The sequence below is a fragment of the Notothenia rossii genome (genome assembly GCF_949606895.1).
Source record: "Notothenia rossii genome assembly, chromosome: 8".
NCBI lineage: Eukaryota > Metazoa > Chordata > Actinopteri > Perciformes > Nototheniidae > Notothenia > Notothenia rossii.
The window spans coordinates 71059716-71081753 of NC_136906.1; the positions used below are offsets into that span (position 1 = coordinate 71059716).

General features: G+C 44.0%; 3 protein-coding genes across 5 annotated transcripts; all 3 read right to left on the bottom strand.

Moving 5' to 3' along the window:
* Positions 1 to 7010: 7010 nt before the first annotated feature.
* On the bottom strand, positions 7011 to 8785 carry LOC307014719 (zona pellucida sperm-binding protein 2-like). Its single transcript, XM_079642829.1, has 7 exons — positions 8558 to 8785; positions 8391 to 8488; positions 8181 to 8311; positions 7900 to 8089; positions 7607 to 7748; positions 7402 to 7522; positions 7011 to 7331 (listed from the first exon to the last, which is right to left on the bottom strand). Exons 1-7 carry the CDS (start codon positions 8768 to 8770, stop codon positions 7261 to 7263), a joined length of 966 nt encoding a protein of 321 aa, XP_079498955.1. The 5' UTR covers positions 8771 to 8785; the 3' UTR covers positions 7011 to 7260.
* Positions 8784 to 12399, bottom strand: LOC307014718 (uncharacterized protein). Of its 2 annotated transcripts, XR_013801302.1 has the most exons (9): positions 12259 to 12399; positions 12111 to 12181; positions 11932 to 12027; positions 11722 to 11846; positions 11170 to 11313; positions 11004 to 11090; positions 10579 to 10916; positions 10277 to 10494; positions 10056 to 10194 (listed from the first exon to the last, which is right to left on the bottom strand). XR_013801302.1 is itself a non-coding variant. In XM_079642828.1 (7 exons), the coding sequence occupies exons 1-7, from the start codon at positions 10658 to 10660 to the stop codon at positions 8799 to 8801; spliced, it is 1110 nt and encodes a 369-aa protein (XP_079498954.1). In that variant the 5' UTR covers positions 10661 to 10694; the 3' UTR covers positions 8784 to 8798. The 2 variants fall into 2 exon arrangements, 1 of the variants encoding a protein (XP_079498954.1); XM_079642828.1 differs by lacking the exons at positions 11004 to 11090; positions 11170 to 11313; positions 11722 to 11846; ... (1 more) ...; positions 12111 to 12181; positions 12259 to 12399 and adding exons at positions 8784 to 8924; positions 8993 to 9192; positions 9319 to 9436; positions 9517 to 9725 and having other exon boundaries at positions 10038 to 10194; positions 10579 to 10694.
* Positions 12400 to 16550: 4151 nt separating this feature from the next.
* Positions 16551 to 21841, bottom strand: LOC307014717 (uncharacterized protein). Of its 2 annotated transcripts, XM_079642826.1 has the most exons (21): positions 21705 to 21841; positions 21557 to 21627; positions 21378 to 21473; positions 21172 to 21296; positions 20619 to 20762; positions 20453 to 20539; positions 20201 to 20365; positions 20028 to 20124; positions 19726 to 19943; positions 19487 to 19643; positions 18957 to 19165; positions 18761 to 18878; positions 18458 to 18657; positions 18275 to 18389; positions 18023 to 18192; positions 17856 to 17953; positions 17646 to 17776; positions 17365 to 17554; positions 17068 to 17209; positions 16863 to 16983; positions 16551 to 16792 (listed from the first exon to the last, which is right to left on the bottom strand). In XM_079642826.1, the coding sequence occupies exons 1-21, from the start codon at positions 21722 to 21724 to the stop codon at positions 16722 to 16724; spliced, it is 2745 nt and encodes a 914-aa protein (XP_079498952.1). In that variant the 5' UTR covers positions 21725 to 21841; the 3' UTR covers positions 16551 to 16721. The 2 variants fall into 2 exon arrangements, with proteins under 2 accessions (XP_079498952.1, XP_079498953.1); XM_079642827.1 differs by lacking the exon at positions 21557 to 21627 and having other exon boundaries at positions 21705 to 21836.
* Between the last annotated feature and the right edge of the window lie 197 nt (positions 21842 to 22038).

Below are 22038 nucleotides of genomic sequence, written 5' to 3' on the forward strand. Positions count from 1 at the left end.
GTGCCACGCCACACTAATTTTGCCGCATAAGCGCATAGGTGCGCCGCATTTTCGGCTCAGTTGAGGCACCCTCCGCAAGGTGAGGCCCCCGCCGCGAGGTGAGGCCCCATGCCCCACTACCCCTCCGTTTTGCACGCTCGCGCAGAGGGTCCGCAACGGCGGTGTGGAGGGGGAGTGGGCTATCAAGCCATCAAACAGCGAGTCTGCATCGGTGCTGACTGGAGACCGGTCTCTACCTGGCCGGTCTCAACGCTGTGTGTCGGTCAGGTAACACGCTGTTTACAAGTAGATCCAGCAAATGTCCACTGATACATTGCGATGTTAACAACCTCATGATAACCTCATATTTTTTTTTAACTTATCGTATACCTGTGTTTAGTCTAGAAACAGGTAAATGTGTGCATTTTATTATAAAGTTGTGTATTGTAGAGCCGATGAAAGGGAGTCGGAGGCGGTGTGTTCAGTATGGAACTCCACACTTTATTATACATTTAAATAGACAAGGTGAGTACACTTGCTGCTACTGCATGTCATGCTAGCCAGAATGACAACTAATCCCGGTACCCTCACTAACGGGTCCGGGCTGCAACACAAACATACGGTGAATTATGTCCTATCACGTGTCACCACACAAGCCCCCCCCAGAATTCACTCATACACAAAATCTGCGGCGGGGAGGAACAACAAGCCGACCACCCCGACTCCGAAGAACGGGAGCCGGGTAGGCGACCTCTGAAGGGGCGGCCGCTGGAAGAAATGGAACCAGAGCCGCAGGCCCCAATCCTGTGACATGGGCCGAGGCCGGGGGGCGGCCCCGTCGCGGAGGTCGAGCCAGCACCACCGGCTGGTCCAAGTCCAGGTGAGCAGCCTTCACCCGGTCCACAGAAACTCGCTCAGCCTTACCACCCCCGTCGACCACAAGGTGTTTGTCCCCACGCTCCAAAACCCGGAAAGGGCCATCGTAAGGAGGCTGTAGGGGACCCTTGTGCGCGTCATGCCGGATAAACACATGCTCCGCCGAGCGGAGCTCCACGGGAACCTGGGACATCTGAGTTCCGTGCCAAGCAGTGGGGATCGGAGCAAAGGTCTCAGCGGCGTCCTGCAGGAAAGCCCGCTGGGCCGACGCCGACCAGGGAGCCGATGCATTGGGGAGGAAATCCCCCGGAACCCTCAGCGGCTGACCGTATACCAACTCAGCCGTGGAGCACTGCAGATCCTCTTTAGGCGCAGTCCTCAGGCCCTGCATCACCCAAGGCAGCCTGTCGACCTAATTACCGTCCGTAAGGGCCGCCGGCCTTGAGGGCCACCTTCATGGAGCGATGGAACCGCTCACAGAGGCCGTTAGCCTGAGGGTGGTAAGCGGTAGTCCTGTGCAGCTTAACCCCCAAACCACTCGCCATGGCATTCCAGAGCTCGGACGTGAACTGTGAGCCTCTGTCCGAGGAAATGTCTGACGGGGTGCCAAAACGACACACCCACGTCGCAATGAAAGCCCGGGCAATGTCTGCAGCTGATGTTGACACGAGAGGAACCGCCTCCGGCCAACGGGTCGTCCTGTCCACCATGGTGACGAGGTAGGAAAAGCCCTGAGAGGAGGGCAATGGACCAACCAGGTCGATGTTGACGTGGTCAAACCTCCTCTCAGGCACCAGGAAACGCTCCAAAGGGGCCTTCGTATGGCGGTGCACCTTAGCGCGCTGACAAGCCACGCACTCACCAGCCCAAGTCCTCACGTCCTTTTTAAGCCCATGCCAGACGAACTTCGCGGCCACTAAGCGCACTGAAGGCTTAACGCCGGGGTGTGACAGTCCGTGCACTGCCTCGAACACAGAGCGCCTCCAGCTGGCGGGAACGACTGGCCGCAACAAGCACGTGGAGACGTCACACAGAAGGGTAACGCCTGCGTTGCCGAACACAACGTCCTCCAAGCGCAGCCCTGCGCCCTCCACCTCCAGAACCTGGACGCCAGGGTCTGTGACCTGGTCCACCGCCATGCGAGTATAGTCCAGGCCCAACTGGACGGCTCCGATGATGACTCTGGAGAGGCAATCTGCAACCAGGTTCGACTTGCCAGCCACGTGCTTAATGTCTGTGGTGAACTCCGAGATGCAGGAAAGCTGCCGCTGCTGACGTGCCAACCAAGGCTCCGCCACTTTAGACATGGCGAACGTGAGCGGCTTGTGGTCGACAAACGCCGTAAATTCACGGCCTTCCAGCAAAAAACGGAAGTAATAAAGTCCAAGGAGCTCTCGGTCAAAAGCGCTGTACCTGCGCTCTCTGGGCGAGAGCTGGCGGCTGAAAAAGGCGAGTGGCTGCCAAGCGCCCTCCACCCACTGCTCGTGCACCATACCAACAGCGTAGTCCGATGCGTCTTTGGTCATTGAGATGGGAGCCGTGGATGATGGATGCGCCAACATCCGCCTGAGCCAACCAACTTGACACACACACACGCACACACACACACGCACACGCACACACACACACACACACACACACACACACACACACACACACACACACACACACACACACACCACACACATATTATTGTGTAGAGTTTTGACAGCATCTATCAAACTAGATTTTTTGCCTTAATGGTCTGTTTTCTAATATTTCTTTGTTTCTGAACCACGTCTGTGTCTGCATATAATGTTCGTATTTAGTCTCCTCAGGGTTCCCGCGGGGTCTTAAAAAGTCTTACATTTAATAATCTGAATGTAAGGCCTTAAAAAGGTCTTAAATATGACCAAAAAAATAAGAAAGGTCTTAAATATGATTTATAAGGTCTTAAAAATGATCGGATTTGAAAGGTACTTCTGTGTTGCGATAGCGTCTAAATGCGTTTTGGGGAAAATGTCCGGACTGCAAAGTAACCAGTACGGTAATAGCCTTTCATTCCCCCCCAACAATTTGTATTGAATTAAATCAACATGGAACCAGTAATCACTAACTTTGTTTCCCCCGGCCCCTTATTGGAGAACACCCAGCTAGTAACCTAGCAACCAAACTTCAGCTTGCGGCAGTCAGAAACTCATGTATCTTCGAATCTACTTACAAAATAATATGGGGAAGTGTCATTTCAACCGTATTTGGTTGGAAAACATCTAATTTAGTGCTTGGTTGAAACCAGTGGAGGGGAACGTGTTTGAAGCCCGCCACACCATTTGCAAAAGAAATAAGCGTTTGTTTTGCTAATGTAGCGTTAGCTAGTGGACCGTTAGCTAGTGCAGCAGCTCCCGCAACAACACCGGGGGACCTCCGGGAGACGTTTGGGTCTACATCAACCCTAAAAGCGGAGGTGCTGTAGACGCTAAATACCGTAGCTAAACACCAATCATACAACAGCAACGATGAAATAGTGTAGCCAATTTAATTTAAGGGGTAATTTCTCAAAATGTTCCCCGTGTGGTTTATTCACCATTACAATAGCTCCACCTGAAATAATTTCCACCAGCCGCCACTGCATGGATCATAAATATATCAGCGATTACACAACATCTTCAATTTCTCTTCACAATATACGTCTCCTTGCAGTATCAATACTAATTTGGCTGACTTTTATATTTGATCCAATTGGTTGATTGGCTATATTTACACCATAACGGTGCAGAGCTGATAGAAAGGGACACCTAGTGGTTAAAGCACATTATTGAATTTTATTATTTTTATTATTAGATATTAATAGGAGACACAGACAGACAAACTAATAAAGCTTTATTTAAACATTAAAGAATACTTTAGGTTAAGGTCTTCTTTTGAATAAGAAAAAAGCTTTGGGGGTATACATATTAAGCCTGACAAAGTACTAATATATTGCTTTCCTGCAATGTTAACTACTGTATGTTTAGGCACTTATTTTAACTGATATTATACATATGTATTATACTCTTATAAGATGTATGTAGATAGTATAAGAAATGTGCAGAATACAACAGTTTAATGGTGGAGGTATACACAAATAATGATAGATGTCTTGTAATGCACTATTGAGGAACCTGCGACTCAAGTTTTTCATCTCCAACCTTGTCAGGTATTGAACATTCAATAAATAAAGAATTATGTCCCTTTCTATCAGCTGTCCACCATTATGGTGTAAATATACCAATATACCGATTGGATCAAATATAAAAGTCAGCCGAATTAGTATTGATACTGCGAGGATACTTATATTGTGAAGAGAAATGGAAGATTTTGTTTAATTTATATATTTATGATCCACGTCACATATTCAGTTTCAGCGGCAGTTATTCCTGTTTGTCTAGAAGTCTTCTCATCAGGGCTCTATAAATAGCGAACTACGGCAGATATGTAATATTTAATGCAGCCGAACCGTGTATTACAACGCTGTTATGTGATGACCTCCAAAGAGAAAAGCAAGCAAACTCGGAATAAAGTATTATTATTATTTATTTATTTTATTCGGATTTCACATCAACAGGAAGTCCGGTTAACTAAAATGTCCGTGCGGAAAAATACCCCAACCCATAGATCCGTGGGTGAATAATGTCAATCACCACATTACACACACCCCTTCACATTTAAATTTAAATTTACATTAAAGTATTTTGTGAGGCCTTAGGGTTGTAGTTGAAGAGTTTGTAAATTATTGCGTTGCCTTGACAATAACAACCGACCGTCGGGGAGCGTTCTCATGGAGTCTATTATCAACGCTATGGGAGGTCTATGGGACGCCCTGCCCGTTGAAAACTGACTCTCAAGGGGTACCCTGTCCGTAATAGTGTGACGGGGAGGGGCCCCGACCGACCGTCAACATGTGACGGGTTGGGAGTTTATGTTTATGTTTATTAAGGATCCCCATTAGCTTTTGCTCTCGACAAAAGCTACTCATCCTGGGGTCCGACACTTAAAACAATACAACAATAATACAGCAACATTTAGGACATAAGTCCTGACATCATTAACAACATTAAAAACATCACCAATATCATCAACAACATGCGATCAAATTAAATTAAATTAGGGTTCACAGCTCACAAGGGTAGATGGTCATAAGTAGATGGCCCTTCAATCTCTTCTTGAAAGAGGCTCTGGACTCTATTTCAGCAAGGTAGTTTGGCAATGAGTTCCATTTCTTTATAGCTCTATAAGTCACAGAAGATTTCAGAAGATTTGTCCTGGGTTTAGGTGCCAGTAGATGGCCTGATGTAGCTTGTCTATTCTTATGGTCATGCTCGTCTCTTGTGTAAACTATTCGATCATAAAAATACAGTGGTTTTTTGCTAAATTGGAATTTTTTTAGAAAAGTGATAACACGAGATTGCAGATGTTTCTCAACTGGAAGCCATGATAGCTTTCTATGCAAAACTCCAATATGAGTGCGCTTCGAACAGTGGAGAGCTAGTCTGGCAGCCTTGTTTTGAGCTATTTGTCATTTCTGTAAATGTGTTTTTGCTGCTGATGACCATATGACCGGACAGTACTCAAGATGTGACAAAACCAGAGACTGAATGACTTGTTTCAAAGTGGTTGGTGTTACATACTTTGTACATTTTCTCGCCACAGCTATGCTCCTTCCCATTTTAGTTACGATATTGTCAATTTGCTTTGTCCACCGTAAACTAGAATCAAGAACACTGCCAAGCAATTTAGTCTCATTTACCTGTTCCACTGGCTGACCAGCCAGTGTCAGGCTTAATTGAGGATTGCTGCTTAACATATGTCTGACAATGGTCCGAACACCATTGCTTTTGTTTTTGACACGCTGCAAACGGTGTCTGCCAAAAGTCGAGTCCAGTGTCTATGTAGTGTCATTTTTATTTGTTATAGTTTGGGAAGATTGAAAATCGGTAGGGAAAGCCAGCTAAGTCGGTAGGCTGTAGAAACATGTCAAAAGCATTAGACTACCGCCCAAATCGGTAGGGTTGGCAGGTATGCTGCTGTAGATAGCTCCAGGTATATGTTAGCTGCTGCAGATAGCTCTGGGTAGATGTTAGCTGTTGCAGATAGCTCTGGGTAGATGTTAGCTGCTGCAGATAGCTCCAGGTAGATGTAAGCTGTTGCAGATAGCTCCAGGTAGATGGTAGCTGCTGTAGATAGCTCCAGGTATATGTCAGCTGCTGCAGATAGCTCCAGGTAGATGGTAGCTGTTGCAGATAGCTCTGGGTAGATGTTAGCTGCTGCAGATAGCTCCAGGTAGATGGTAGCTGCTGCAGATAGCTCCAGGTAGATGGTAGCTGCTGTAGATAGCTCCAGGTATATGTTAGCTGCTGCAGATAGCTCCAGGTAGATGGTAGCTGCTGTAGATAGCTCCAGGTAGATGGTAGCTGTATATATGGTAGCGGGTATACTGTATGTGCGTATTCCACTGTAGCGCCCCATACATTAATTGGAAACCCTAGTTTGTACATGTTCAATACATTTGTAACACTGTACACATGAACGTTTCTTTTTTCAGTTCACCAAAAAAATAAAAAAATCTCACTCCAAGCTGAACTCAAATGTTGGCAGCCCTAATAAACAGTGATCACCACAGGCTTTACATTTCCTGTGGAAATATGACAGTGTTTAAAGTCTCTAAAACAATACATGTAAAGAAATGACAAAATGAGAGAAACACGATGGATGTTCGCTTTAACCGGGGAAACAGAATTTGACGGATAGCAGAATAAGCTCTAACACAACCTACAGACTTGTTATACATCGCCAAAAATTGAACAGTACCTGGACTGTAAGCAGGAAGAGATACACTTTGTATACAGTTATGCACATTTGAAGTTCTAGTTTTTAAACTTAGTGAACATTTCCAAGTATTTGAGGGTTGTCTTGCTCCATTGGCTGTGAATGTTAAGGTTTGTTGTGTTTCCTAAAGGTGGAAGTGAGGACACTCAAAAACATCCAATCACGTTTTAGTGCATCTCAAGCAGGCGGGGCTTATCAATGGGGCAATAATAACTTCAGAATGTATTTCATTTAGCACCTAACACAACTCATTTTGAGTTTTGTTTATTATACAAGATATAATTTCTACATATGTTGATGATTCTCTGCATTTTGTGGGAGTTATGAGGGTACTGGTTGACACAGAACCTGCTTTTACTAATTTGTCATTTCCTATTGACCACAGAAGATGCAACACATTGATAAAAGAGACTATATGAATCAATGTGGCTTTTATCTTTTTTTGTATTTGTTTATTTTTCAAAATACGTGAGTCATTATTGTCATCCATCAATATAAAAGGCAGTACATTAATTGATAAAACTGGTGCAAATGACAAAATGTAAACACTTCAGAAAATATTCAGAGGTTAGACAGAATAATTGCCCCAGAGGAGATCTGCTTTCGGCGTGTTGAGTCGGTGCTTCTTCGCTCTGCAAAACAAGTAAAGATTACCAGCTGCACATCCAGATCGACTACATTTGATCAGACTCAATCACTTACCCCTTTTTACACCTGCAGGTCTTGAGTAGCTCTGACCTGGAGGATGCACACACTGGCCTCTGCAGGAACCATCTGCCTGGCTGCTCGTGTCACAAATCACTGCATCACAGTGGACATAGATCTGTGGACAGACAGGATGATTTGTTACACAGGGCTACATGCAGCAGTGGCCAAAAGACTCCTGATTTGGATTTACAAGTCTTACCTGGTCTTTCAGAACCTCGTCATCTTTAGTGAACGTGAACATCTTTACAGAGAAGCGCTTGATGTGGGACGGGACTAAAACTCTTGAGTCACTCACAACGGGATGGAAAACTGTTGCATAGCTGTCATCGCGATTCTCACAGCTAGTGAAGGAATTTGAAAGTTAAAATAAAGCTGCCATTAAATGAAATTAGAATGCTTTTTAGTGGATCATTAAGACAGTGTTTACACAACTCACTTCTGGCCAAAGGTCTCAGCCGAGAACATGTAGTAGTTAGTTTTGCACAACATTACCTGTCCACAATGATGTCCCAGCTTGGCAGAGATGTCCTATCTTCATAAAGGGTTGCCCAACAGTTCTCAGCAATGAGTTCCAAGTGCGGGTCGGTAGAATGCATCAGCTCCACCTCAAAATACAGAGGCTGCCGCAGATATTTCACCACTGGATAATCCTCTGCTTGGTAGAAGAGCTCGTAGGATGGATCTGCAGGAGAAGAGTCCCGTTAGAGAAAGGAGGCCTGGACATTTACAGTGTTTTGTATGCATGAACAAGTTGTTGTAAAATTCCACCATGCCTTGGGCTAGCCTCATCTGCACCATCAGCTGCCCGGTGCCGATCTCTGCAGCGGGCTCAAAGGTTCTTGGTTTAGCGCTGAAGGCAACAGTCCGAGTCTCATTGACCACATAGAAGCAGGAAATGGTTTGCCTATTAGGGGAAAAATAAAATATATAAACGCATATATTGAAGGTGTTCATCTCCAATTATACAGAATCAAATATTTTACCTGTAATCAGGATCAACTGGTGATGTATTAGCTGCTCCTTTGGCGTTGTTGTAAGACAGGCGGATCTCATTTTCATACATCATGTAGTTGTCAAAGAACTATTTAACAAAAATACATTAACATTTGACAAAAATCCCTTTTGATATTTAAATGTGATTCACACTCACCGTTCTGGTGGTTCCACAGGTATCCACACTGAAGGAGAAATATGCAAAGCGATCGTCGCTGAACTGTGGTGTGCAGGACTGGTCCTTTAGCGTCAGCTGACTTGGCTCCAGATTACGAGTAGATTCAACCTTCACAGCCACAGCGGTCATTGTGCCATTGGGGTGGCACTCTGGAGGAAGAAGCAGGCAATGTGTAAAGCAACAAAAATCCATCAATTAAAGCAGCAAATATACTTAGATGTCACATCTTACCAGTTGCTTTTAAGGGGAAGTAGCAAGCCAGATAGAGATCAGCAAGCACCCAGTCGTTTGTACGATCCAACAGAAGCAGGTCAATTCTGGATTTGACTGATTCTGCAGTGAGCAGCTGTGGAAAAGAAAGTAAAGTTGGCCAATGGAGAAGATCTATGGTGGGATGTTGTAGTTTTGACATACCTCAAAAACAGCGTCCTTGGCAGTGTATGGCAGAATGAGGCTGAGGTGTGTGCCGTTCTCAAAGAAATTGTAGTCTTCAGCCATCTCAGCCGTCAGCTCTCGAGGTCCAACGATAGCCTTGAAATTAGAGCCGTGACTCCCGAACTTCACGCTGATGTAAAACTTGTTCTGGTCACAGGTGCCAGCCATGATGGGTAGCACTAAAGCAGCAAAACATGCATTATCCATCTGATTTTGTAGCTTTTACTCCAATATGTTTTATTTCATTTTAGAAAACACATTTTTGCATTAAGATATTGTCAAAAGCAAATAAAATATGATCTCACCAACATCCTGCAGAGAGGCCTGCAGGTCGACCGGGACAGCAAAAGGAGTTTCTTCAGGCAGGATGATCAACCCAAAGATCAGAGGGAGGAAGTAGGATGTAACCATGCGCTCAGGATTCTGCAACAAATGAAATAAAAGCTCAGCAACACTGAAAATATGCTGGTACAAAGTGATATTTTGAATCTATAATGTCATACATGTTTTAAGACAACATCGGCATCAAAGGACACTTGAAGAGAGAAGCTCTTGGAGCCATTAGCCAAGCTGTGTTCCTGGACTGTGAAGCCTTTGGCATTGCTCTCCTCAACAGTGAGGACCCCGGTAGAGAAGGTGATGTTCCTCAGTTCAACGTCATGGAGGAAGGTTCCCAAGAGAACGCTGAACACTCGAGTCTCTGGGACAGTGTCTGAGGAACAGAAAGTGGCAGGTTTACAAATTCTAAACCTGTCTGAAAGTTGATAGAGAACAATTGAGTAGTTGGATTGAGTGCTACTTTAAAAAAAAACACAATTAAAAAAAGCCACTCTTTGTTTAGGCATTCAAGAAAGCCAAGAACAGTATAATCCACTTTTGCTTACAAACACACCATTTTGGCAAAAATGACCACTGAAACAGGCCTCGAGTTTGTGTCAGACTTGTTGATCCAAAGCTAGGTAAAAGTCTAACCTCTTTTTGGTCGCCAAATCCTTTTTCATACTCACTAGAAAATGTGACTTACCATCCTGGATTTGGGGAGATTGAGGCATCAGAGGGGTCATGATGGGGAACAAAACCTTGTATCTGGTATCATCTTGGGTGTCATCTTCCCTCCACAGTACCTCTAGCATGGGCTCCACGAAGTAGGTGATGTGGTACTGGTCATCTGGGGCATGGCTCTGCAATAATTCATGACATTTCAATAAAACATGCAAATGCACTAATGACTCTTGCATTTCTAATCTAGAGATTTCCCCCAACCTTGTAGTAACCATCAGGCGAGCCCACTGGGATCTCGACGACGATGTGGAAGTCTGTGGTGCTCAGTGTGTACCCCCGTGCGACCATCTGAGATCTATCAAGCCTCTGCCCGTTGATGCCCATGTGCATTTCTGAGACTGTAATTCTGCCGTCCAACAGAGGAGTCACACGGCGAGGTACGTGCCAAGAGATCATATCCTCGGTGAAGAGGACGCCACCTGTTAATGACAAAATGGAGCCGTTGAGGTTAACTGTGCAACAATTAAGCTTACTGTGAAGGCAATATGTTGCTCAGGACTCACCTTTGGGACAAGCAGCTGCCAAGTTCACTACATTCAGACCCTGTGGTGCCATGTAGTAGGCGCTCACCCTGAAAACTTCCATGGGAACTCCAGCCACCTAAAGAGAGGAGAGGTTTAATATAATTGACAAGGAGGGAAAGGAAAGAAACACTGTATAGGAGTGTGTTGCTTACATCCTCTGAATAAGTCTCTGCTGTATTGTACGGGCTTCGCATAACCAGACGACTAGAGGTAGTTTTGGCAGCGTAGCCGGCTTGTTCAGCCTCTTGCAGCACCATGGCCACTGGTTCTGGGGTGTAAAACGTCATCTTCCAGATACCTTGTGATGCACCAGAGGCCTACAGGAAAGAACAAATAATAATTAAATCCTCATTGGTGTAGGGAGGAACTAAACTGTAGTATCTGAACAGTTTAATTCAACATACTTCAGGATTGGTGTTGAGCTTCTCGTCTTCACCATCCCAAGTCTGACCCTTAGCTTCAGCGTCAAGGTTAGCCATGTGGTGCGAAACCTAAAACAGAAAATGGTGGTTATAGCATTCGTTTCCATACACACAAGACGGTGGAATCATCAATGTAAAGATGACCTACTTCCATGTAGTTCCTGTCGCAGAGGATCTCCCTGGAGGCCCAGCGAGTGTAGCTGCAAGTCTGATACACGTCATGACTGACCACGTCTGATGGATTCTCGCCGTACATCTGGAGTCTCAAGCCAACGTTAAATGTAGCATCATCCTATAAATATAAAACAAATTAAGAGAAAATCCCCAATATTCTTTGGTTCCAGCTTTTTTGTCATTGAAAATGTAATATCCTTGCCTTCAGGGACACATTTGAAGTCTCAATGGATAATTGTGTATGTAACAACTGAGTCAAGAAAGTACCTAGTAGATGAATACAGTTTTAAGTGGAGCAGTGTTAACATTTTAGGGATGTACCAAACAAAAAAGGGAAATGTACTTTGTGTCTTTTAAGGGTAAGGGGTTAAAAATTAAATTCAGGGAAACATAAAAATGGGAGCAACCATGTGCTTGTTGAGCCATTAATTCAGTCACTCGGGACAGAATTAGCACATGTGGCCCCAACTAAATTTGGTAGAAAATGACATTGAATGCTGTTAAACCACTTTAGCTCAAAACAAACCTTGTTGTCCACAAAGCAGCCCATCAGGGAGGTGTAGATTCTGGTGTTACCCCATGGGTCAGACTCCATGCTGTATCCACACTGAGCAGCCATGCTAGGTGTCAACAAAATGTGCTTGGTGCCATCTGAGGGGAGAGAATAAGCTTTGTCAGGGACCCCTTTCCTCAGTGATGAACCAATCAGCTCATTATTAGCAGTTTGAGTACTTACTGATAGCCTCCACTTCAAGCTGGTTTCCCACTGCTAAAGCCTTGTCCAACGACAGTCTCATTACATTTGCGGCACAGTCAGACCTTAACCCACTGCCTGTTAAAAGAAAAGGTTTGTGAGGAGAATGTAAACCAACTTAATATGCTGTATAAAATGACTTAATGAGAATTGAAGCTTACTTGATTGTGAATTTGGCTTCACATTAGGCCTGGCTTGACCCAAGATGATAGCTGCAGCCATCCATAACAAGCTTGAACACATAAAACACATCATTTTGAGACAATTAAGTATACACATAGAAAGAAATCTACAAGAAATGTAACTTACATGTTCCCAAGCCTCAGCATGGTGCAGTTTGTAAGCAGCAAAACCCAAAACCCAAAACTACAAGAATACAGTCAGTATCAGAGCTTGGCAAATGTCCAGCACACCTTCAAACAAAAACACAAGTCTAAAAGGAAGGGGACTGGATGATTAACTGAGACATCAGCAGTTGCTTTATATTCCACTTAACGACAAAGCACAGGTGAGGCTTGTTAAGGATTCTCCACACACACACACACACACACACACACACACACACACACACACACACACACACACACACACACACACACACACACACACACACACACACACACACACACACACACACACACACACAACAGGAAGCTTGTGGAAAGGCTATTTAAAGAAAGCTTAGTTTCTATAGTTCACTGAGCCAATGCTGTGCTTTTTTGATTGATCATTTTACCAATCTATGTATCTACTGTACCACAATGTGACCATGTGACTCCAAATCAATGCAGCATTGTATTAATACACCTCTTTTTTATAGGATTTTAGTCTACCTATTCTATTTAATTTTGTTTCCTTTCTGGCATCATGTGAAGCATTGTCTCCCCAAAGCAAACCAGATATTAATCCTACACTGGACAAATATGATATTGAAGCCAATGAACATTGCAGCCAATAAAGAAACTGCATAGTTGTCATGACTGTGCGGGAAACCTCTGAAGCAATTGGAGTCGGGACTCAGAGAGACACGAGGAGAGCTTGAGCTTTGATGGCAAACACTGACGGTTTATTTGGAGCTTCTGCCAGAGAATTCACAAGACATGTCACGGGCCACGATCTGACCACACGGTTGAGATGCCACAATCAATTCTGAAGAAATCTACCCCAGACCCATGTATTTAGCTAGTTCAGAGAGAATAATCAACATTCTTCAATGCAGTTTGGTTTTCGTGCTCACCACTCAACTGAGACAGCTAACTGTGTCTTTGTGGAAAAGGTTAAATCTATGTTGGACACGAGCCCATATGTAGGTGCTGTCTTCCTTAATCTCAGGAAGGCTTTTGACACTGTTGACCACCAAGTGCTCCTTACAAAGCTGACGTATTTCCATTTTTCGGCAGATTCAATACAGTGGGTTGAGTCTTACTTATCGAACAGAAAACAGTGTGTTTTGGTCAACGGTACCAAATCCCCCTACCTTGTCAACCCTGTTGGGGTTCCACAAGGTTCCATTCTTGGACCATTACTGTATTCTCTGTACATTAATGACTTGCCTAATGTATGTCCTGATTTGAATGTACAAATGTATGCTGATGATGCGGTCATCTTTGTACAGGGGGAAAATACTGAAAAAATGACATCCATTCTCTCAAATGCATTGGACAAGGTTCAACACTGGCTGAACAACATTTGCTTACAGTTAAATGCAAAAAAAACAGTATGCATGATGTTCAGTAAACGACCAGTCAAAATCGAAGGATCCAATGTGTTTTTAAACGGAGCAGAATTAGAACTAGTCCCCCACTTCAAGTTTCTTGGAGTCATACTGGACTCAAACTTGACTTTTAAGAAACATATCAAGAAAGTATCCAATAACGTTAAATTCAATTTGAAACAAATCAGACTTTTCTTAACTGTCAATGCTGCAAAGTCATACCTCCACTGTATGATTCCATCCCACATTGAATAGTGTTTTACAAACTGGTCGTTTGCTTGTGCCACAAACCTGAAACCAATAGAACAGCTGTACAAGAGAGCTATCAAGGTGTTTGACAGAAAGCCAAATTCATACCACCACTGTACCATCCTTGAAAAACACAATTTGTTGAGTTTTGACGATTTAAAGTCTTTTAAAAGTCTGTGTTTTTTTTATAAATGTTTACATTCCCTTAGGGGAATTCATCCACAAAAAACACAATGGACGCTGCATAGGTCAGAAACCAGAGGAGACTGTGAAGTCCACCGTAGACGGACCACTTTTGGACAAAATGTCCTCTCCTTTAAAGGCAGCTCATTCTGGAATAGCCTCCCAACTGAGATACGGGATTGTCCCACTCTCAATAGCTTTAAAGGTCAACTAAAAGAATGGTTGAGAAATAAACAGACGTGCAGTCACCGCTAAATGCACTTTAATAAAGGGGTATCTTCTCTTGCACTTTATATGTCGTAGCTGCTATATTGTACTGCCATGTGGTAAATACTTGTGTATGCTGCTCTTGCTCTTTTGAACTTTTTGCATATCATGTATTTTGTTTTAGCTTTGTTTGTAAAATATAATTTTCTTAAATGTTTTATGTGAGGGACTGCGGATGGAAATTAGATCAAATCTAAATCTGGCACTGTTACGCTTGACACATTTGAATGTTTTAAGTGTTCATTACTGTGCATTGTCCCTGCCAAATAAACGATGAAAGGAAACAATAGATAGACTAAACAGCTGAGGACACTGAATCACATTTGTTGTCGCTTATGGCTTGGGGTCATCAACACCCAGAGAAGGATGTGCTCCAGGTGTCCCACAGCAATAACTATCTCTGACAGAGAGTTGCCCCGTCATAAACTGGCAAAATCAACAATACGATAGGGCAGCCCCTCCTTATGGGAGATAACGGCTGCTCAAGGTTGGTCAATTATTCCCCAACAATGACAATATTCATATAAAAGGCAATTTAATTATACAAAGAGGTGTGTATCCTTCTCGTCTAGTTATGTTGTACAATGCTGCATTGATTTGGGGTCAATAGCTCACATTATATGGAAGCCATTTGTTGAAAGATTTGTTTTATATTCATATAAAAAAAATAAGAGGGACTAAAATCCACCAGAAAGGGCAGTAGAAAAGCACATGTTGCCGGCTTGAAGTCTGGGAAGAGAAGAAGAGAAAGGAGGGAACACAGTAGGTACACAGGAGGTACAGTCAACGTGTGTCTGTGCGGAACAATACCCCCGACCTGTAGTTCCGTGAGTGAATTTTGATAAACAGTGATCACTACACAAGCCCCCCCAGAATTCAGAACATGGACACAATCCTCGCGTCCGGGAGGAAGCACCACAGGGGCCGAGGAGGGTGGGGCCGCAGGCGAGGGTCGGGCCGCAGGCGAGGGTCGGGCCATGGAACGAGCTGTCGGAAGGAGGCCGCAGGAGAGAGCAGGGGCCCAACGAGGGCGAGGGCATCTCCACCGGGGGTGGGCCACAGCCGCATGTCTGGAAGAAACAGTCCCGTGAACAAGAAGTCGGGTTCTTTCGTACCTAGCAGGTCGCGTATCGTCTCCATGTGGTCGGAAGGCTTGCTGTCTCCAAGCGCCGGAACGATGTGGGAATGGCGAGCGACGTCCCCGGCCATTCCGCAGAGGACACACCGAGCCTCAGTCCGTGTGCACGAGGCAGCCACGGACGTCTCCAAAAATCCCGGGCAGTTTGATAAAAACGGCATGTCTAGCCATTTTCGGTCCAGTCTTGGAAACTTCTGCAAGACTTATGTCAAGGTCACCAGTGTAGTGCCGAGAGAAGTGAGTCGGAGGCGGTGCATCGAAGGTGCAAAGTTGGCTTTGAGCAGCAGAAAAGCACATGTTGCTGGCTTGAAGTCCGGGAAGGGAGTAAGTGAACACAGCAGGTACAGTCAACATGTGTACGTGCGGACCAATACCCCCAACCTGTAGTTCCATGAGTGAATTAGGATAAACAGTCATCATCACAGGCTTCACATTCCCTATGGAAATATGACAGTGTTAAAGAAAGTCTCAAACAATACATGTAATGAAATGACAAATTGAGAGAAACACGATGGATGTTAGCTTTAACCGGGGTCACAGAATTTGACGGATAGCAGAATAAGCTGTAACACTAGTAGCCGACAGACTGCAGACTTGCTATACATCGCCAAAAATTGGACAAACAGTACCTGGACTGTAAGCAGGAAGAGATACACTTTGTATACAGTTATTCTGCACATTTGAAGTTCTGGTTTTTAAACTTAGAGTGAGCATTTCCAAGTATTTGAGGGTTGTCTTGCTCCATTGGCTGTGAATGTTAAGGTTTGTTGTGTTTCCTAAAGGCGGAAGTGAGGACACTCAAACATCACATTTTAGTGCGTCTCCAGTAGGCGGGGCTTATCAATGGGGAAATAATAACTTCAGAATTTATTTCATTTAGCACCTAACACAACTTATCATTTTGTTTATTATAGAAGATATAATTTCTACATATGTTGATGATTCTCTGCATTTTGTTGGAGTTATGAGGGTACTGGTTGACACAAAATCTGCTTTTACAATTGACCACAGAAGATGCAACACATTGATAAAAGAGACTATGAATAAATGTGGCTTTTATTTTTTGTATTCGTTTATTTTTCAAAATACGTGAGTCGTTATCCATCAATATAAAAGGCAGTACATTCATAGATAAAACTGTGTTCCCCTGGTCCTAGAGCCAAACAATGAACAAATATACATAAGGTGCAAACGACAAAATGTAAACACTCCAGAAAATATTCAGAGGTTAGACAGAATAATTGCCCCAGAGGAGATCTGCTTTCGGCGTGTTGAGTCGGTGCTTCTTCGCTCTGCAAAACAAGTAAAGATTACCAGCTGCACATCCAGATCGACTACATTTGATCAGACTCAATCACTTACCCCTTTTTACACCTGCAGGTCTTGAGTAGCTCTGACCTGGAGGATGCACACACTGGCCTCTGCAGGAACCATCTGCCTGGCTGCTTGTGTCACAAATCACTGCATCACAGTGGACATAGATCTGTGGACAGACAGGATGATTTATTACACAGGGCTACATGCAGCAGTGGCCAAAAGACTCCTGATTTGGATTTACAAGTCTTACCTGGTCTTTCAGAACCTCGTCATCTTTAGTGAAAGTGAACATCTTTACAGAGAAGCGCTTGATGTGGGACGGGACTAAAACTCTTGAGTCACTCACAACGGGATGGAAAACTGTTGCATAGCCGTCATCGCGATTCTCACAGCTAGTGAAGGAATTCGAAAGTTAAAATAAAGCAGAAGTTAAACAAATGAAATTAGAATGCTTTTTAGTGGATCATTAAGACAGTGTTTACACAACTCACTTCTGGCCAAAGGTCTCAGTCGAGAACATGTAGTAGTTAGTTTTGCACAACATTACCTGTCCACAATGATGTCCCAGCTTGGCAGAGATGTCCGATCTTCATAAAGGGTTGCCCAACAGTTCTCAGCAATGAGTTCCAAGTGCGGGTCGGTAGAATGCATCAGCTCCACCTCAAAATACAGAGGCTGCTGCAGATATTTCACCACTGGATAATCCTCTGCTTGGTAGAAGAGCTCGTAGGATGGATCTGCAGAAGAAGAGTCCCGTTAGAGAAAGGAGGCCTGGACATTTACAGTGTTTTGTATGCATGAACAAGATGTTGTAAAATTCCACCATGCCTTGGGCTAGCCTCATCTGCACCATCAGTTGCCCGGCGCCGATCTCTGCAGCGGGCTCAAAGGTTCTTGGTTTAGCGCTGAAGGCAACAGTCCGAGTCTCATTGACCACATAGAAGCAGGAAATGGTTTGCCTATTAGGGGAAAAATAAAATATTTAAACACATACATTGAAGATGTTCATCTCCAAGTATAAAGAATCAAATATTTTACCTGTAATCAGGATCAACTGGTGATGTGTTGGCTGCTCCTTTGGCGTTGTTGTAAGACAGGCGGATCTCATTTTCATACATCATGTAGTTGTCAAAGAACTATTTAACAAAAACGCATTAACATTTGACAAAAAGCCCTTTTGATATTTAAATGTGATTCACACTCACCGTTCTGGTGGTTCCACAGGTATCCACACTGAAGGAGAAATATGCAAAGCGATCGTCGCTGAACTGTGGTGTGCAGGACTGGTCCTTTAGCGTCAGCTGACTTGGCTCCAGATTACGAGTCGATTCAACCTTCACAGCCACAGCGGTCATTGTGCCATTGGGGTGGCACTCTGGAGGAAGAAGCAGGCAATGTGTAAAGCAACAAAAATCCATCAATTAAAGCAGCAAATATACTTAGATGTCACATCTTACCAGTTGCTTTTAAGGGGAAGTAGCAAGCCAGATAGAGATCAGCAAGCACCCAGTCGTTTGCACGATCCAACAGAAGCAGGTCAATTCTGGATTTGACTGATTCTGCAGTGAGCAGCTGTGGAAAAGAAAGAAAAGTTGGCCAATGCAGAAGATCTATGGTGGGATGTTGTCGTTTTGACATACCTCGAAAACAGCGTCCTTGGCAGTGTATGGCAGAATGAGGCTGAGGTGTGTGCCGTTCTCATAGAAATTGTAGTCTTCAGCCATCTCAGCCGTCAGCTCTCGAGGTCCAACGATAGCCTTGAAATTAGAGCCGTGACTCCCGAACTTCACGCTGATGTGAAACTGGTTCTGGTCACAGGTGCCAGCCATGATGGGTAGCACTAAAGCAGCAAAACATGCATTATCCATTTGATTGTGTAGCTTTTACTCCAATACGTTTGCTTATGATAGATATTGTCAAAAGCAAATTCAATATGATCTCACCAACATCCTGCAGAGAGGCCTGCAGGTCGACCGGGAGAGCAAAAGGAGTTTCTTCAGGCAGGATGATCAACCCAAAGATCAGAGGGAGGAAGTAGGATGTAACCATGCGCTCAGGATTCTGCAACAAATGAAATAAAAGCTCAGCAACACTGAAAATATGCTGGTACAAAGTGATATTTTGTATCTTGTCACATACATGTTTTAAGACAACATCGGCATCAAAGGGCACTTGAAGAGAGAAAATCTTGGAGCCATTAGCCAAGCTGTGTTCCTGGACTGTGAAGCCTTTGGCATTGCTCTCCTCAACAGTGAGGACCCCGGTGGAGAAGGTGATGTTCCTCAGCTCAACGTCATGGAGGAAGGTTCCCAAGAGAACGCTGAACACCCGAGTCTCTGGGACAGTGTCTGAGGAACAGAACGTGGCAGGTTTACAAATTCTAAACCAGCCTCAACATTGATAGAGAACAATTGAGTAGTTGGCCTGAGTGCTACTTTAAATCTTTTTTTTTTTTTTTTTTTTTTAAAAAGGCACTCTTTGTAAGCAAAAGTGGATTATACTGTACTTGGCTTTCTTGAATTCCTATACAAACACACCATTTTGGCAAAACTGACCACTGAAACAGGCCTCGAGTTTGTGTCAGACTTGTTGATCCAAAGCTAGGTAAAAGTCTAACCTCTTTTTGGTCGCCAACATTTTTTTCATGCTCACTAGAAAATGTGACTTACCATCCTGGAATTGGGGAGATTGAGGCATCAAAGGGGTCATGATGGGGAACAAAACCTTGTATCTGGTATCATCTTGGGTGTCATCTTCCCTCCACAGTACCTCTAGCATGGGCTCCACGAAGTAGGTGATGTGGTACTGGTCATCTGGGGCATGGCTCTGCAATAATTCATGACATTTCAATAAAACATGCAAATGCACTAGTGACTCTTGCATTTCTAATCTAGAGATTTCCCCCAACCTTGTAGTAACCATCAGGCGAGCCCACTGGGATCTCGACGACGATGTGGAAGTCTGTGGTGCTCAGTGTGTACCCCCGTGCGACCATCTGAGATCTATCAAGCCTCTGCCCGTTGATGCCCATGTGCATTTCTGAGACTGTAATTCTGCCGTCCAACAGAGGAGTCACACGGCGAGGTACGTGCCAAGAGATCATATCCTCGGTGAAGAGGACGCCACCTGTTAATGACAAAATTGAGCCGTTGAGGTTAACTGTGCAACTATTAAGCTTACTGTGAAGGCAATATGTTGCTCAGGACTCACCTTTGGGACAAGCAGTTGCCAAGTTCACTACATTCAGACCCTGTGGTGCCATGTAGTAGGCGCTCACCCTGAAAACTTCCATGGGGATTCCAGCCACCTAAAGAGAGGAGAGGTTTAATATACTTGACAAGGAGGGAAAGGAAAGAAACACTGTATAGGAGTGTGTTGCTTACATCCTCTGAATAAGTCTCTGCTGTATTGTACGGGCTTCGCATAACCAGACGACTAGAGGTAGTTTTGGCAGCGTAGCCGGCTTGTTCAGCCTCTTGCAGCACCATGGCCACTGGTTCTGGGGTGTAAAACGTCATCTTCCAGATACCTTGTGATGCACCAGAGGCCTACAGGAAAGAACAAATAAAAATTAAATCCTCATTGGTGTAGGGAGGAACTAAACTGTAGTATCTGAACAGTTTAATTCAACATACTTCAGGATTGGCGTTGAGCTTGTCGTCTTTACCATCCCGAGTCTGACCCTTAGCTTCAGCATCAAGGTTAGCCATGTGGTGCGAAACCTAAAACAGAAAATGGTGGTTTTAGCATTCGTTTCCATACACACAAGATGGTGGAATCATCAATGTAAAGATGACCTACTTCCATGTAGTTCCTGTCACAGAAGATCTCCCTGGAGGCCCAGCGAGTGTAGCTGCAAGTCTGATACACGTCATGACTGACCACGTCTGATGGATTCTCGCCGTACATCTGGAGTCTCAAGCCAACGTTAAATGTAGCATCATCCTATAAATATATAACAAATTAAGAGAAAATCCCTAATATTCTTTGGTTCCAGCTTTTTTTTTCATTGAAAATGTAATATCCTTGCCTTCAGGGACACATTTGAAGTCTAAATGGATATTTGTGTATGCAACAAAGGAGTCAAGAGAGTACCTAGCAGATGAATACAGTTTTGAGTGGAGCAGTGTTAACATTTTAGGGATGTACCAAACAAAAAAGGGAAATTTACTTCGTGTCTTTTAAGGGTAAAGTGTTAAAAATTAAATTCAGGGAAACACAAAAATGGGAGTAACCATGTGCTTGTTGAGCCATTAATTCAGTCACTCGAGACAGAATTAGCACATGTGGCCCCAACTAAATTTGGTAGAAAATGACATTGAATGCTGTTAAACCACTTTAGCTCAAAACAAACCTTGTTGTCCACAAAGCAGCCCATCAGGGAGGTGTAGATTCTGGTGTTACCCCACGGGTCAGACTCCATGCTGTATCCACACTGAGCAGCCATGCTAGGTGTCAACAAAATGTGCTTGGTGCCATCTGAGGGGAGAAAGCTTTGTCAGGGACCCCTTTCCTCAGTGATGAACCAATCAGCTCATTATTAGCAGTGTAAGTACTTACTGATAGCCTCCACCTCAAGCTGGTTTCCCACTGCTAAAGCCTTGTCCAACGAGAGTCTCATTACATTTGCGGCACAGTCAGACCTTAACCCACTGCCTGTTAAAAGAAAAGGTTTGTGAGGAGAATGTAAACCGAGTTAATATGCTGTATAAAATGACTTAATGAGAATTGAAGCTTACTTGATTGTGAATTTAGCTTCAAATTAGGCCTCGCTTGACCCAAGATGATAGCTGCAGCCATCCATAACAAACTTGAACACATAAAACCAATCATTTAGAGACAATTAAGTACACACATAGAAATAAATCTACAAGAAATGTAACTAACATGTTTCCAAGCCTCAGCATGGTGCAGTTTGTAAGCAGCAAAACCAAAAAGAATACAGTCAGTATCAGAGTGTGTCAATGTCCAGCACACCTTCCAACAAAAACATAAGTCTAAAAGGAAGGGGACTGGATGATTAACTGAGACATAAGCAGCTGCTTTATATTCCACCTAACGACAAAGCACAGGTGAGGCTTGTTAAGGATTCTCCACACACACACACACACACACACACACACACACACACACACACACACACACACACACACACACACACACACACACACACACACACACATACACACTTTTTGTCTAACACGCTAAAACAGTTCTGTGT